Source organism: Meleagris gallopavo, chromosome 4 (assembly GCF_905368555.1).
Source record: "Meleagris gallopavo chromosome 4, MGAL_WU_HG_1.1, whole genome shotgun sequence".
Classification (NCBI taxonomy): domain Eukaryota; kingdom Metazoa; phylum Chordata; class Aves; order Galliformes; family Phasianidae; genus Meleagris; species Meleagris gallopavo.
Window position 1 is genome coordinate 48,968,785 of NC_139407.1, and position 17,791 is coordinate 48,986,575.

General features: G+C 37.8%; 1 protein-coding gene across 3 annotated transcripts in view; it reads right to left on the reverse strand.

The window, feature by feature from the left end:
* Positions 1 to 571: 571 nt before the first annotated feature.
* Positions 572 to 17,791, reverse strand: part of UBE2K (ubiquitin conjugating enzyme E2 K) — a 34,954-nt gene continuing 17,734 nt past the window's right edge. For all 3 annotated transcript variants that reach the window (XM_085223291.1, XM_085223292.1, XM_019614897.3), the window contains 5 exons: positions 15,886 to 15,944; positions 13,306 to 13,388; positions 4,852 to 4,951; positions 1,242 to 1,370; positions 572 to 840 (listed from right to left, as the gene is read on the reverse strand). In XM_085223291.1, coding sequence (XP_085079417.1) covers positions 766 to 840; positions 1,242 to 1,370; positions 4,852 to 4,951; positions 13,306 to 13,388; positions 15,886 to 15,944 — 446 coding nt within the window. In that variant the 3' untranslated portion in view covers positions 572 to 765. The remainder of the gene's footprint in view (positions 841 to 1,241; positions 1,371 to 4,851; positions 4,952 to 13,305; positions 13,389 to 15,885; positions 15,945 to 17,791) is intronic.

The window sequence follows — 17,791 nt, forward strand, 5'->3', positions numbered from 1 at the left end:
ATGGATGAAAATCATTGATAATTCAAAATATGTTCTTCATAGGCGAGCCTAGACTACCATACATGGCACACAATACCAACAGAATGAAGAATAATCTAGGGAGGGTTCTTAGCTGTATGACGTAAGGGAGAAGAGAATCCGGTTTCCCAATTAATAAGCTACGAAGAAAAAGGTTCTGAACAGGTCACCATTTGGAACTTTGGGTAAATCTTTTAAAGTCTTTCAGGAAAATAGGTACAAGAACACTCAAGTACTTAAATGGTGCTCTCTTCAGCGACCCTACCTAATACGTCTATTAAGTACAAGCATGCAAATATAGGTCAATCCACAGGCACATAGGATCCATGTTAAGAACAGTAAGATAGCTGTGATGAGCGGCACCAACAATTTTGATGACTAACACTCAAAAATGTGGCTTTCTGAATTACTAAATCAAAATCCTGAAGAAAGTTCCTGCTAGTTTTCGTCACACTGCTAAACACAAAAGTAGGCATGTTTTTCCCCCATTATTTTAGCTGAGCTCAAAGAATTTTTACAATATTTAGTAAGAAAAAAATTAAAGTATTTCCCCTTTTTAAATTTACACAGACGTTTAATTAGCTTTATTTACAGAGCGGTTTTTCAGTCTCCAATCGTGCCTAGATAGCATCATCAGGCAAGAGTGCCAGTTTTAAAAGAGAATCTATATAGAATCCTAAAAATAACAGATGGTGATGCTCCTCCAGAAGGGGCAAGCTGGACAACCGAAGCAGCTCTCTACATGGTTCAGTTACTCAGGAGTAATTCTGTTGCAGTCTCTACATCCCATGATTTTGAAGACAAGGCCACTATTACTGCATTCTGCAATGAGAAAACAAACAGAAAGGTAAACAGGTAAACAGTAACGTGTTCAGAGCGTGAGCCTGCGACTGAGAAATGAAATGAGATGTTTGCACATTTATCAGTTTATGTTAGTTTTTCACCCAAGTCTTAACTGATCATTTTCACCTTCAAAAAGGGTGAGGGAACTTCAGATTTACTAATTTATTCATTTACTAATAACAAAGCATCTCAGAACTCCAACTGTAGCCAAACTATATGATTGAATCTCCAAATTGAACAGAAATAGCAAGTTTTACTTCAACATCTGAATGGCTCCCTCTATTGCCACATACATGTTTGCCCCACTCCTACTGAAAAACATTCAAGTTACCTATCATAGAATGGCTTGGGTTGGAAGGGAACCTCATGTATATACTTACCCTATCAAAGCCCATAGCACAAAGGTTTTCTATTTTTCTGGTGTATTCTGGACTAGAAACTGGTGCTCCAGCATACACATGTGCCCAAAGTCGAGCTGTCTGTTTAAACATTTCTGGATTTTGTTTGTACTATACAAAAGAAAGAGAGGGGAGAATGGGAAGTTAAGTCAACTCAACAGTCCAACCAAAGAGTACGATGATGCAGCAGGTTCCATTCCGTAATTCTCTCTGTAACATCTTCAACACTATTTCAACCCTATTTCACGCTGATCCAACTCAAGTTTTTGAAACAATACTTGGAGGTAAGCATTACACGTAGCTAACGCCTATGCAAGCATTTAATTGAATGCATTTACCTTTATGTTAAATGACACACTACAGGTGTGTGTACAATCCAATACTAGCTCTCTCAATACAATGCTCTCGACTGCAGTGACCAGGAAGGAGTACAGCAGCTGTATTTAATACAGCTACCAAACGTTTCTATTTAGCGCGGCAAAGCATGAGCTACTCCCATGTCAGCAACTGGTGAAGTATGCATCACGCTGAACTTTTGTTTATTTCTCTCATCACTGAAGTGATGCCTGGTTTTGTACACAAAGGACATCTGCATTTCAAGGAGGGCTGACTTTTACTACATAACCTCCTACTCAAAATACGGATGGAAGGGCAGCATGTTACCATGAAAAAGGGCTGAAAAAACAGGTGAATGTGCAAGAAACTAGGAAATTGCAACTCTCTGCAAGCTACTGTTAATCAGACAATAACATTTAAATACACTGCATAATTTTATTTTGCACCAATCTTGTCACTAGCAGGTTTTTCAGCAAACAACAGAATGACCATTGTAAGAGCTTTTGGCCTGTGCCAGGAACTCAAAAGCCAGGAAAGTGGGTCATCTGTCATGAGCCGTATACAACAAAGCAAGATGATAACTTCCTGTTCCAGCAACTTTCATCTAGAAAATCAAGTTTTAAATCTCCATATCTATACACTGCCTTTATTAAAAGAATACTTTTTCTCCTTAATCATCCCTCCTGAAAAAGTTTTCCCATCCTTACCTATGTAATAAATATTAGCACTAAGATGATGTGAGAAGATGCTGGAAAATGCACAATTTTAGAGACATTTTAAGGACAAAAACACAATCGCTTATTCTAGTATTTTATCCATGCATCTAAACAATCATAACTGTAAAGTACTGTCCAAGTCAGTACTTCTTACATTTCATTTTACTTTTCCTACAGCACAGCCCCCAATTCGACTACATCATGAGCTGTGTACACCTCCTGCTAACTCTGCTCCCCACAGAGAACCCCACATAGTCACCAACTATTAATGGTGTTAAAACAAATAGAGAAGTTAATTTACTGGTAGAAATAACTCTTACATAAACAGTGGCCTCTAATACATTTTTAATCTTTACATCTAAATAAGTGAGGAAGCAGTAAGGGTAGCATCAGTAACATCCCCAAACACTACTGTCTTAAGAAAACTTTTTTTTTATTTTTTAAAGGATTTGAAAATATTGACAGATCTAATAAGCAACAAGCTGAAGTGGAAAGAATTGAAGTCATGATTGCATAACTGCATTTTATTCAGAACTAGCTTCCAGTTTCCTATAAATAAAACTCCTTTACTTAGGTATCTGTAAATAATCTGGCTTCTCACTGAATTGAAAAGCACACAAGAATCTCTTACTGATGTTTCTGTTTTGGGAATCAGTCAATTATGCTGCTGTACTTAAAAACCAGCTGCAACTAGTCAAGTATGATGAAGTAGTTTTGGCACCGGACAGTGTCTGAAGATGGCAGGTACCTGAAAACACTGCCATTATCTGAGCAGAAGAACACTGTGTTCATCCTGGAATTCAGCCGAAACATGTATAGGAAAATACTACCTTGTACCTCATCTAACAAATAATTACGTAAATTAGCAAAGTAAAACAAAGAATGAGCATTTAGGATAAATAATTCCTTATTAGATTTTGTTTTCAAGAAGATTTTTGGGGATAGTAGAGGGAACAACAGGTTGGGACAAGACAAGTTACCTGGAAAAAACAAAGACCGTGCGCCATTATGTGGAAGAACTGGATGTTAACCTTCACCTTTCTCAGAGGAATTTTAACAACTTTCTACTTACATACATGTGTGTAACTAAAGGCCAACCTGCTGGCACAGCAGATTGGCCCTTCACATAGGTATCTGCAGGGGAGGAACTGAATCTTCCCTACACCACAGTGCCACAGTCCCACCAGACACATCCCCAAAGGCCACCTGGAAAACTGCAATCCAGAGTCCAGGAAGTTTCATGAAGTTTTCTATCTGAGGGAAAATAATTTCCAGCTGAAGTGTTTCTATGAGATTGTTGGAATTTGACTTTCAGCAGCAGAATAGGAAGCTCTATTTTTGTTCTTTGTAAAAAAGGAAAATGTAAAACAGCTTTTCCACCAACGGACAAAATGAGTTTCCTCTGTTCTCCACGTTTCTCTCTAAAACCAGGCAGCTTTGATAAACTGATTAACTATCACCCTACATAGACTAGACTTTATTGTAGGAGAAAGGAGTACACACTTCTTACCCTTTCCTGGAGTGTGCTGACTTACAGGAGATATAGATGAGACTGATGCTGGAACAACTTTTTACTTGCTTGAGTTTTTTTTGTTACTGAAATATATCCTTATTATCATCAAATACAAAGCAAAGCCTTCTCTCTCTCTCTCTCTCTCTCTCTCTCTCTTTCTCCCCCCTCCTTTCCCCCCAAAGAAAAAAGGAAAAATACATGCATACTTGGGATTTTACTGAAAACTGTCAAATGATTAAAGATGTGGAAAGATTGTTCCTATCTTCAATCAACATTTTAAATAGCACCAGCTATTTTTCTTTTTTATAAATTGTTGCTACTGTCTGAAGAATAACAAACCTTGCTGATTACATTAGAATTCCATTAATACATATTCAACTAGACTAAAATAGTTAACTCAAGTACTTACAAAGATAAAATACAGAATGCTCCATTTAGATTAAATGTGCCTCATGGGTAGTGACTTGTAGCATTTAATCCTAAGATTTTTGTTTTTAACAAATCAACACTCAGCAGCATTCATACTAATCTAGAAGAGGAGCTACAAGCCAATTCAAAACCAATAAACAGGTTATAACTTGTTTCAGTATAAAAACAAATGTTTACATAAGTCTTAGATTTTCATAGAATCATAGAAAGGCCTGGGTTGAAAAGAAGCACAATGATCATCTAGTTTCAACCCCCCTGCTATGTGCAGGGTCACCAACCACCAGACCAGGCAGCCTGAAAGGAAAGTTTAAAAGGAAAGTTATGTTGGAATCCATTTTACTATGCACAGTTACCTCCTGACATTTCTTACAAGCTAAATAAGGGACCAACAAGAAATACATCTTTTCACACTGCACAGTAACTGCTATTTACTTTGGAATCCAAAGAGTAAAGAACAGAACACTGTAGTAACTCGCACCTACTGTAAAGCAATTTTCAAATAGGTGATTGAAAAATCTTTGACTCCAAGGTTCCAAACTCAGTTTGAGTTAATGAAGGTTACAGAAATGCTAGCAATTCAGTCAACTGAGCCTCTTACCTGGTTTGCCACTACTGCGTCTTGTGGATCGTCTGGTTCTGCAGCAGCCAACAATGCTTGCAGAGATAACAACACTGTTCTTAGAGTCATTGCTGCTGCCCTGAAATTAGAATTTGAAAATGACTTTACCAAATCCCACACCTATAGACACCTCTGCTGCTAGAGTCATAAAACAAGGGATATGAGAATATATAGAGATATTTTAAATCTAGAAGTTAGAATCTTGAACTAGTACAGTTTAGAGGTATTAAAACACAGTTTAATTGAAGTGAGCTTTTAAATGGGGACTTGGTCATTAACAACGCTTTAAGTATGTGGATAAGAACCTTTGACCTACACAACTGATCTTACCCACATAACAGAATTAATTTCACTTGCTCAAAAAAAGAAGTTAGCTTGAAGTTTGTGTTGTCCTTCATTACTACCCATAACAGCACCTTGCTCAATCTCTGGGTACCAAACTGTCAGCCAACACGTGCTCCCTCTGCTGGCACTCTTTGTAAGAAAATAACATATACAGAAACAGTGACCTATATTTAAAATTCTTACACCAGATAAGGAATTTTACACATTTGACATCTTTTGCATTGCATCACTTTACATTTCTTCCCCCCCAAAAAGTTAACAATTTACATAGTGAATCACTACCACAGCAAAAAAAGATTGGACAATTACAGAAGCATGCAACTGAAGGTACTCTCCCGACTTCCTCTCATTCCAACATGATATACTACTGACAGTTTTAACCAGTCGCCCTGGTTTCAGCTGGGATAGAATTCCATACAGTGTAAGAAGAAATTTCTGTAGAAACGATGGTGCTCTAAAGGCATTTCTGAAAGACGTTTGTTGAACACAATGTGGCTCTGGAGTCTAAACCACCTATCTCCTAAGAGTTCATCATTTACCTTCATCTCAACGTTTATCAAGAATAAGATACTTCAATCACTCTTAAAAGGGAAAACTAGGCATGTATCTACAGTCAATCATCACTCAGAGAAAAGGTATGAAATCATTATTTGCACACTAATCTGTAGAGTTGTAACATTTCAAATGTACAATTTAATAGATTTTGATCATGAACACCATTCTCTGATCTACCATTCCAGCTGGCACACGTTGGCAACCACATCAGGACCCTGCTGTGCTGAGCGGTTCAGCAGACTCAGTTGTGCTGCCGGCACAGACAGATCTTCAAGGTAATACACAAAACTATTCAACCTTTTACTAGTATTGAGGCAGTGGAAGTGGAAAAATGCAACATTTTAGATTTGAGTTAGACTAAAGGAACGTTGTGAAAAAAGCATAATCAGTCAACACAAGTATTAATTAACAGAAAGTAGCTTCTCCTTTTCCAGAAGGCTGGAAGTAAATGCAGTGAGTTTGTTACAATGGGTAGAGAGGAATTTCATCTGTTGGTCCAGATAGAATTGCTGTCTGTTTCTTTTCGTATTTCCAGTGTCAGATTTCAGAAGCTTGGCTCTTTTCCAGTACTGACGCACTGTCTTGAGGTATGGCAGATCTGGTGCACCTATGCTGGTAAGGTGTCAGAGGTACATCTGTGACACTCGAGTATTATATTCCTAGCTGCACGCATGTAAGGTTTTCCCCTTATGTTGCTAACCAGTCCAATTAGGCATACTTCCCTAATTATGTCAAATTCTTAAATATTTTTCCTAGAAAGTTAAAAAAAAAAAACACAACTTGATAATCACTGAGATTTCACAGCGTAATGTTCCACATCAAAATGCAAGTGAGAAGAAGCATCCCATGTGATAGAGATTTTAATTAGCACACATTGTCTCATTCTAACTGCTGCATCAGCTTCAAGTCCCCTCAAGCACTCAGCTTCGTACACTTAACTCTTCAAAATGTAACCCAAAAAAACTGAAAAACCCCTAACACTTTTAGAAGATCTGTATTCTAAGAAATCAAGTATTTCAGCTTCCTAGCTGAATGCTTCTTTAAATTATAAAGCAGGGGATTAACTAGAAGGATACTTAATCCAATAAGAACACATAGTAACTGAAATGCAGCCTCAGCTGCATGAAGAGATCCTAGCTAACTCAGTAAACTCTGAATACAAACCATCTTGCTCTTCCATACCTAAATCACACACACGAGAAGAAAGACCCTGAATAAAGAATTGAAGTATTTTTGCATTACATGCACCTGTGCTATTCTACTCTTACAATCTTCCTCTTCTCTGCCATCTCTGAGACCATTTTGAAATTAACCTGCCCAACACATACATTGCTGGCACAACCCACTGGATAACTGCTAATGCTAAATGACTCTTGATGCAATGTATTGACTTCTCTGGCACCCAGGTGTCAACGGACAAACCACCAAACTTTCTCACCTTTCTACGCTCAAATGGATGTAACCAATTCCATCTTCTTGCAGGGAATTTCAGAAGCTACCACAGCCACTACACATGCTATTAACCCAAGGTTTTTTTCTCTCAGTTATGTTGTTTTACTACACCGTCTAGGATTATTTGTTCTGGGGAGAGACACTTAACATGAACTATCAACTCTAACTGACACTGTAATTACACTCACCAAAAAAAAGCTGTTCCAAACTTTGTCTCACAGAAATCCTTCTACTTCAGGTGTTTGAAAATACTACCATTATTTAAACTGCACTAGACAGGACTCGTGAACGGAGTTCTGACCCCACATGCTGCTTTTACAAGCAATTTACTTTCATTTACACTGTACCTTCTAGGAGCAGAAAGAACAGCCCAGCAGGGGTGCTACCGAGGACAAGAGGTGCCATGGAGAAACAGAGCATGAGTCCCAGCGTGGCCCCTGCTGGCTCTGGCTTTCTAGACTCATCTCTTGTTTGTAGACTGATATGGAGCATCTTGGGACCTGAACTTCTGACACCCCAATTTCAAAATGGATAAGAAAAATAAATACTTCATTTGTATGGATATACAGATGACTAACAAGTCTCAGAACTCACTCTAAAAATTAAAGACATGACTGGGTTAGCTATATACGTTAAAAGGTTTTAAAATGTAGTTTACAATTTACTTTCATTCCTCAAAATGGCTTCTTCATCTCATGCATACGACAGCCTTCATTTGACACAAGCACCTGAAGAAATATTTTTAAGTTATAAAAGAAAACCAGCTACAGTTTTAGCTTTTAATAATGTATGAATACACGCACGCTTTTTTTTTTTTTAAATGGAAGGAAAATCAGGTTTGTGGTTAAAGGTAAAAAAAAATCTGACATTTACTGTAACTATCATATACTCAACATTTCCTACCTTTAGGACATGAATTAGCTTTCCTGATCAAAAGGCCAAAAGTCTTTATTTTCTATGTAGATGAGGCTTAATTTTTTCAGAAGCAAATTAAAATTCCCAGAAGAAACTGGAAGGACAGCTAAAAATAGATTCTCATTCTCCAATTTCCTTAAAAAAAAAAAAAAGCCATCTTCTTCCTATTGCCTACTTCTGGGATAATAAAGTGAACAGAAATGACTGCTCAGAATTACATTCACAGGCATCAGAAAAAAGCAGCAGGACCTGTTCTTCATTAGCAAAAAGCAGAAACAAGTGTCATCATCAGTTCTGGAGAAAAGCAGGCTGAGAGTGGCGCAGAACAAACAAAACACACACCCAGCATCACCTCCCCAGAAGCTGGACAAGAACGTGCTGCAAGAAAAGTTGAGGATTTTCTTTAAAACCAACTTCCAAAAGAAAGAGGTTTTCCACATTTTCCAGTTCATCAGCAGCCTATTTTTCAGGAATACAATTTTGAACAAAATACTTTGATCTCTTCTTACACCTGAAGCTCATTTCTAGGTGTGGATTTCTAACTCAACCTATCATCAAATTCAAGCAATTCCTTTTAGCAATGGAAGCTGCAGGCTTGGGTTTTAACTCCCTCCCCTCCTCTTTGCCAGAGGCAGAGTATTCTGTCACTCCTGACAGACTTTTGTCTGATATCTTTGCCTCATAAGTTTCTCAGAAAAGCTACTCACTGCATTTGCCCACTGCTACTCACTGCATTGCCCACTGCTACTCACTGCATTTGCTGATTGGCATGCTAAAATAGCTAATCTTTCATAGGTCATATTTGCTTAGGCCAGCATGCCTGTTATTTACTCTGGGTTTTTCCTATGGTTCCCATCTTCCCTAGAATACAGCGCTCAGAGCAGGTACACAGATCCACCTGAAGTCTTACCAATTATAAATAAAAAGCAGGCAGTTACCTGGTGCAGGTAAGCCTCTTGCACCCCAGTCTTCTATTTGCTTTGTATCAAGACTTCAGGACCTCTTCAACTTCACTATAACCTTTGGCTCTATCCCAAAATGCTCCAAGCCTCTAGGCCGGCCTGCTATCTTGGAATCTACAAACGGGTGGGAAATGAGAACTTACAATCCCCACCTTGCAACTCCTATCCCCCAAGCAGGCTTTCTGATGGCATGGCACTTGGTAAACGTACAAGGATAGTGCAGGGAAGCACTCTGCTAAGGAAAACCTGGATGCTGATGGATATGCAAACGTGCACTTTTTTTTTTTGTTTAACATCTTGGGGGCATTTCCATTAGAAATAATCAGCCTTAGCTGGGGATGAATACAATGATAATATTGAAAGACATGCCAACCCAGTTGTGCTCAGCATGCCTGAGGTAAGAAATCTCCTACCTTTTGATGAGCTGAAAGAGTCCTAAGAGGATTACGAAGCACTCTCCCTCTCCCCACATCATCTTTAAAGGCTAAGTAATTTTCTATTAAGGAAGATTTTATTTATGTTCTGTACATTCCTCTTTGAAAACAGTCTCTCTGGTACTCCACCTCTGAGAGCAACCCAGCAGAACAGCAGGAACAGCTGCAGCCAGCAGATTGCTGTTCCAGTCTGTCAACCAGGCATAGCTACTGGAAACATTTATTATTATTATTATTACTATTAAATAATCTGCAGTATTTATTTGATTTGTAGAATAACTAAACTTGTTAACCCTGGAGAAAAGAATTTGTACCAGAGGTTTACGAATTTGGAAGGGGAAAAGAAATGAATGAGGCCTTTGAGTGGAAGCCTGTTGCACAGTCTCTATTTAGAGGAGAAATACAAGACTGGATGGAGTGACATCGACATTGGGATGGGGGGAAGTGGCAGGCTTACTGCAGAGTTCCTTCAAGCAGTATTAATATTCACTGCCTATTTTTTCAAAGCTCTGAAAAGGCTTAGTGTCCCTCCAACGAACTGAGCAAACTCCAGCAGATTTAGATGCCCAAATGATTACTTGCTGGTTGTTGCTTATGAACCTATTAAAGTTATATTATCTCTTATAATGATTTTGCTTATCAACTAAAACTGAAGGTTGAATGCTCCAGTACAGCCACTACCAAAAAAATATTCTTATGATTCATTTTTATATCACTTGTCAAAACCATAACAGCTAAAAGTTTTTTGTAGCAACGTACATAACCACAACATGTCTGCTTGAAAAAATCACTGCTCAAGGGATTCACACAGAAAAGCTTCCAGATAATTTAGCTCTCAGGTTTCAGTTGGAAGTATTGGATACAACTTATATTTAAGAATAAAATTCAGGGATAGAATACTAGCCTGAAAGATAAGTGCAAGCTACAATTAAGTGAAACCACAAAAGAGTCAGATCAGACCAGCATAAATGGTATTCTTTCTATAAAATCACATCCCCATTTTAATTCTACTGGTAAACAACAGTAGTTTTGCAAACAAACTGCCGTAACTGGTATTTACACATCTAAACACAAAAATCCACAGCTGCAGAGAAATGTCAGTATCAAGCATATATTGCAGAGAAGATTTCATTAAACTCATTAAATGATCTGAAGGCATTACTTTGCAAGCTGATAAAAGCTCCTGCCAATATACATAACAATATCTCAACCACGCTTATTAGAATAGAAGACTGTTACCATGGGTTGGGAGAGTAGGGGAGAGATGTTTTAACTGTTCAAATACATGATAATAGCTGTATTTGCACTCACCACATATATGATTATCACTGCATTATCAGCAATACACAAATGGTATGATATCAGTGCTCCTTGTACCAGACAGCTTATTACACATAAGGCAAGATCCTCTTCAAATATCCCCATTTTGAATACATCTTGGTGAGGGAAGGTAAGAACATTCTCTTTATTGGCAGATGCAGATTAATAGATCTATGCAAGATCTAGCTTCCAAAGATTACAAGAGCACAAATCAAATCTCCTCTCCTTCCTTTCCAAATTTCAGTTCATTATTTCTTTGGGCCTTAATGGTTGCCCACTGTCTTTGATATTTTACGTTTTTGTTGTTGTTGTTTTTCCATTTGTTTGTTTTAAAGTTTCACCAGCAACTGACAAGGTCAAAAACTCACCTGAAAGCTATTAACTGCTCAACTCCTAAAGCAGCAGCTTTAGGATAAGACTGAACTGTGAGAATTTTTCAAGTCATAGCATTGGGCATTGCTGAAAGAACAGAAGACCTGTTCCAGAAATGCAAACAAATGTGGTCTCCTGAACCCCAGTCTGCTGATACAAAGGCAAGAACACCCACCCTTATTCACAGGAAACACTAATTCATGAACACATTAAAGTAATATGAAGATAACTGAACTTTCTTTTTTTTTTTAATTTGTTAATAGACTTTTGGGTTTATTTCAAAATACGATAAATAAGGAAGACCTCTGCTAAGGACTTCTTCCTCAGTTTTCATTAGAAAATGGCAGATGTCATTTTTGAAAAACAAACAGAAAAGTGTTCAGGAGTTTCAGTACAGAAAGATTTAGCCTTGAAGATACTTGAAGTCACAAGTCTAGGTACTGCGAGTAATGCAACCAGACAGGGAATTACGGAGTAGCAAAAGATGGAAGGAAAAAAGCCAAGACCCTGAACTTCAGCATTTTGGACAAATTCTTCCAAGGACAGTATTAATGACACTGCAATGAAGGTCCCCTGTTAACCACCTTTGCTTCTAGAAATAAATACTCACTATGTAAACTTTGCCTTAAATGAAAGAAACCTGCTCTCCCAGTGAGACTTATGTTCAAATCAGTGAAAGGATGCCTGTAAAGAACATCCCCTAGAGTCTGTCATTTTGCCAAAGCCAAAAACCAACCTACCAAAGAAAAAACCTCCAGTAGAGAAACCAGCCTGCCACCTCTCTGCCCAACACCTTTTCGCTGATGTGCCTTATGATCTCTCAGGAAACTGCACTTGCACAGCTGAAGAGCCATTAATCTCCAGTATAACTATAAGAGATGATGCCAACATATATAGCTAAAGCCAGTGTATTTTTAAGTTGCACAATGCACCATGTATGCTGAAAGATTTTATTGCCTAAAATATGGCTACAGTACAATATTGTAAGAAAAACCAAGCAGTTCCAAAAAATGAAGACAAGTAATAATTATGTATGCTTCTTACAATTCATTTTGCTAATTTATACCATACTTTGCCACACGCACAGCAAAACTTCTCATCATGTAAAAATAAAAGTATACACCCCATGCGTCAGCTGCAAGACCTGAACTCAAACCTTCTGCTCTAGAGTTTCTCTTCCAAACCCTGCTACCACCTGCTTGGCCAATACTAGTCTTGATGAAGCTGGAGAAGTTACAAGCATTTGAAGCTTATGTGAATTAGACAGTGATATTACCTAGCTGGGAATTACAGTCCCATTTCTTTGGGACAGACGTGTAAGAGTGAAATTCATCTTTCCTTTATTTCGTTGGATATCAGATCAGTGATACAACACTGTTGCACACATTTCATACTGCTTGAAGATTTTACCACTTGGGGAAAAAGATACACAGTGAGTTCATCTCTTACTGTTTGGACAGATTTATTCCAAGGGTTTGGGCTATTAAAACATTTTAAATTAACACAACAGTAACAACTCAGTCAGCAACTGACCAGCAGCTAAAAGGCAAAAGTTTAGAAGTTCAAATCATAAGTATTATTAACCATAACTGAGATAGAACCAGTATGGCAGTCTCTTCTCCCCTTCCTATTGTCCACCTGTTATCTTTTACACTCCTAAATTCCCAGCTGTTTTCCACATATTGTTTTAGCTCTCTCAGAACTAATTTTATTTGGAAGTGCAAGCCAAAAGTCAAAATGAAGTACTTATTTTTTCTGCTTTCATTTCAGGAGGCTGAGATGCTCAGGAGCTCAGAAGGCAGAAGGTAGTACTTGTTACTGGAGAACTAAACAACATCAACAATGAAACACACACACACTGATCTGCAAAAAAGCTCATTCATCAGTTAGTATCTACTCAATACTTTCCAAAGTTACTTCCCAGCCATTTCATTATAAAATACTATACTGAAATACTTTATGCTTTAAGAGTACATGACATTACAAACACAAATTGAAAAGCAACACGAGCTGCTGCTTTCCATCTAGGACAGCGGTACACTTGATTTTTGCACATTTAAGCCTATATGGAATCTTACCATTGATCTTTCAGAATATCCAAACAAATGGCCCCAGTAACTGAGCTAATATTAGGATGCCATATTTTGGTGATAAACCGCACCTAAAATACAAGAAAATTTTAAAATGCAGTGGTTATTACATGCAGTATATGAAGTAAACATATTTAAAATGTACCATTTCTAATATAATGAAGTAACACTGATTTAGGAAAGATGAAACTAAAAACAGAGCTAAGACTATCATACGACCTTTTCCAGGAGGCCTCATGTTTTCAAGTCCATTTGTTACACACAGTCTTGCTTTACTCAGAAACAGACTACTGCTCCATTGAGTGTGCCAAAATCATCCCCAGCTGTTTTCCCATATATTGTCACATGGGCACATCCTCACATCACACAAAGCCACTCAGAAATATCCTCCAGTAGTACCAGTGTTTAAACACAAGCATATAGTGAAAAGCAGACACATCTTCAGCATTGTCAAAAGTCAGCTTAAGTGCTGGAAAGTTTGCTCAGTTAAGGCAGATCCTTGAACCCTAGACACAGGTATTGGATCTCACTGGTCAGCTGAATTGCTGGTAGCTACTGGAGTGTCAAAAACATTTCTTTGGTGGATGCTTATCTTCCACAAACATCCACTCCTACCATCCACTTGCACAATGACCTTCAACAAACCCAAACCTAAATTACAATTTTTTCTTTGCTGTTGGGAAGGCCTGGTCCCAGCACTTGTTCATCGATCGTGTCCATGTTTTAGCACTAAAGTGTATTCATGCTCCTGAAGCATACATAAAGTGGCTTTTTGAAAGATGCTGAGAAAATTAGAATCAGCATTTTCCTATACAAACTGTCCTCTGAAAGGAATGTATGCAAACCCATGGATGCCCACTGAATTTTCTTCAAACCTCTTCAGTTGCTTTTAACTGCCTTATAATGACTTTGACCTGTTTCAGTGTTTCTCATCTCCACCTCCTCACTCCAAACTCTTGCCAATCATTTTATGAACAGCACAGACTCCTTCTCAACTTTTGCCCCTGATCTGCAAGCAAATCAGTGCAGCCAACACACTACTGGCCAAGTACTACAGCAAAACACTGTACATACAGGACTATAATAAAGTCAAAATAATCAGTGTATGAATAGCTGAGACCATAACAGTTCTGCTTTCCAGGACAGAATTTAAGAGCCCGCATCTGCTGAGCATCTTATTAACTAGCTCAACTCTGTAAACATAAAACACAAAAAACCACCAGAAGGCAACATGTAAATACTATTTTCTCATGGAGAATGCAAGCTAACAATGGCTGTCAAACCACATTCTGAACAAGATAAAGAAATCTTTCAGATGAAAGGTGGGGCTAGATACAAGCCAAAAGGCCTCCAATTCAAGACCATCTATTCCAGAATAAGCAGTACTGTGCTACAGTGCACTGAGTTTCTAACAGCTACCTATAAGCTTTAGAAATGAGCATCAAGCCCTGAAGCAGCAATTAAACCATGGTCCACAGACTTATCTTTCAAGACCTACGACTGGTTTCAGCCATTCTTATTTTTAGCTCCCACCAGAACACATGCAGATGAAAGAACTGAAACCAACAGACGTTTCAGGAACAAGAAATTACTGTCTTTCACTCCAGACCCAAGGAAGTCACTCAAAGGACAAGAGCTAAGTGCTACCGACACTGCTCCCCTCCTCCTCTTTCCCAGTCCCTTCCCATTATTACATACCAGGGTGAAAATAATCACAACTCAGGACACATTCTTAGCCAAAAACATCTTTCAGACTTAAACAGAAAGCCGGTCAAAAAGCTGTGAGACAGCTGTAAGACAATGCTGGATTCTGCTAGCTTATCATAAGCCACTGAAAAAGGGACCAAACAAGACTACAGGAGTATACAACTGCAGCTGCACACAGCTTGAGTAAACACTATTCTGAGCACTATTTGAGATGGAAACAGTCACAAATTGAAAATACCAGAAAGACACATAAAAGATGTGGCAGAAGTGAAGGGCAGCAAGCTGCAGAAGCATACAAAGTAAGTTTAACACAGTTCTCGCTTCTCCCATGCTTGTGCACACATTTTATCCACTCCTTCAGAAAAACTGCAGTAAAACCCTACTATTTCTATTGGTCCTTAGGTCATAAAAATAACTGCAGCTCTAGCTGTATTTAATTATTAACAGAAAACTTGGAAGGTTAAACCTAAGACTTTACCAAATATAGTATATGGGGTTTAAAGAATTAAAAGAACAAACAATTATCTATTACAGCATTTCTTCAGCAGTTCCACGGTGCAGCAGGCAGAAATCAATATCCTTTGCATCAAGTGAAGCTATCCGAAAACTGCATCTTGCCAAGAAGAAATTACAAGAGGGTCAATAAACCACTGCCCAGAAATTATCAATCTGTACTCTGAAGAATAATCAGTGGATTTCTGATTGGATACAGTTACACATCCTGCATGATTTCTACCTTGAAAAGACAGTTCTAGAGGAGAATCAAAAAAGGAAGATGGGTATTGCAAAGCAAATGGGTACATACACAAATAACTAAGAATGATAAAAATAAATTATTTTTACAAAAAATGTTGATCTTACCTTAGGAGGATTAAATGGATATGTTTCTGGAATTTTTATCTCTAGTTGATATCTTCCACCTTCAGAAAACAAAAACAAATTAAAACTGAATATTAATTAAGCTTAGTCAGCAAAACTTAGGCTTCTTCTAAAGGCTCACATTTTCCAGCAATTTAAACTTACCAGTAAGCATTACCTAGAAGATACTTCTAGATTTCATATACTTTATACATAAATGAATGTTGGTGACATCTAATAAAGTCGTATCAGCGTATACAAATCAGAATCTATATTCCTTAGGTATGTTACTGTGTACATTCACCCGTAGTTATTTCCAAAATTATAATTTCTCCATTCTGTGTAAGCAAAATATACTAAAATATAAATCAGTACCCAAAACAGACATCAAATGAAGCAAAAGGCCACAGGAGTGACCAGGGTGAATATAGAATGTTATGTTATTTTGACTTTTTTCTGTCACCTATTAACTACCAATCAGATTCCCTGCCTACCCCTCGTTGTTGAAATTAATTTCCCTTAAGCTTTCCAGGACTGAAAACATTCAATAACCATCTAAGCTACCATATTTTGAAAAAAAAAAGGAGGATCCAATGCTGTTCCCATTATGTTCTACATTACTGTCTGAAGATAGCATTTACAATTCCTCTGCAATTCAGTACTTCCATATACTAGGACTATTAATACCATTTCTGGAATTACAGCATGTAATAAAGGATAGCATGAATCTGGAAGATGGAACTCTACTGCCCTTATCTAAACATATTTTGTTTTCATCTGCCTGTTACTATATCATTATCTAAACATTCAAAATTTCCAGCTCAAACCATCTCTGCCTACTCATGCTTACTTGCCAGGAAGGAGTGGCATCATTTTAACGACGAAAAGAACAGAGCATAGCAAGACACACAACCAATTTAGACACTTGGCTTTTATAGAAACTGAAAACATTGCTCCTCACTTGCTAATTTTCTCCCTCACTCTACCACTGTTCTTTCAGAAAGAAACCTTTCCTCTCATTAAGTATACTTTTTTTTTTTTTTAAAGAATTCCTAAGTTGTTATCTACAGCCCTATACAAAAGTAGATCTCAAGCACTCTCTGTATAGGTCTACATGCGAAAAAAAAAACAACAAACAAACACTGAGCAGTTCAAGTCCATGGCATCTTTTTATCTGTGCCAAAAATATACACTGTAAGGTACCAACACCTCACTGTTTTAAATACAATACAGTATAATACAGTACACTTGAAACTGGCTATGGTTTAGTATCTGCTGATATTTTACAGTGCCTACTACAAATGCAGTTCCCTCTACAGTAACTCCAAATAATAAGCCCCAAATTACCACTGTTTCTGAACTGACTGCTTGCCTTTGCTTGCAGGATAGCATGGGCAGTTATTTTTGAAGACACTTAACACTTACATCAACTACAGACACTTAAGCTCACTTTTTCTTCTCTCTGAATGAGCAGCAATTTTTTCAAGAAACACAATTACACTGTTCCTGGATTACTAAAATTCATCCGTCCCTGTATGACTTCGCGGCCACACCATTTTGTAACACAACATAAGAAATCCTAGCCTTGGATATAACCATTTCTTCCGCATGCCATTAAGACAGTGCCTGTAAAAGACAGACTATTACAGCCTTCTCCACAACAGACTGCTTGGCTGCCAGATTTTTCCAGCTGGGATGTACAACTCCAAAAGATTTTAAAATGGCAGGGACCAGTAAGCCGGCAATGTTCCTTATTAAGCACAGTTGTTGTGCACTGAAGTTTACAGCTAAATCCATGGATTTGAAGACAGAATAAACAAGTCTGGACAGTTGTTAACTTCATTTCCTCAACACTAAGTTTAAAATGCTAAGATTTCTGCCGTTTTCTTTATTTTTTAGAAGAAGGGAG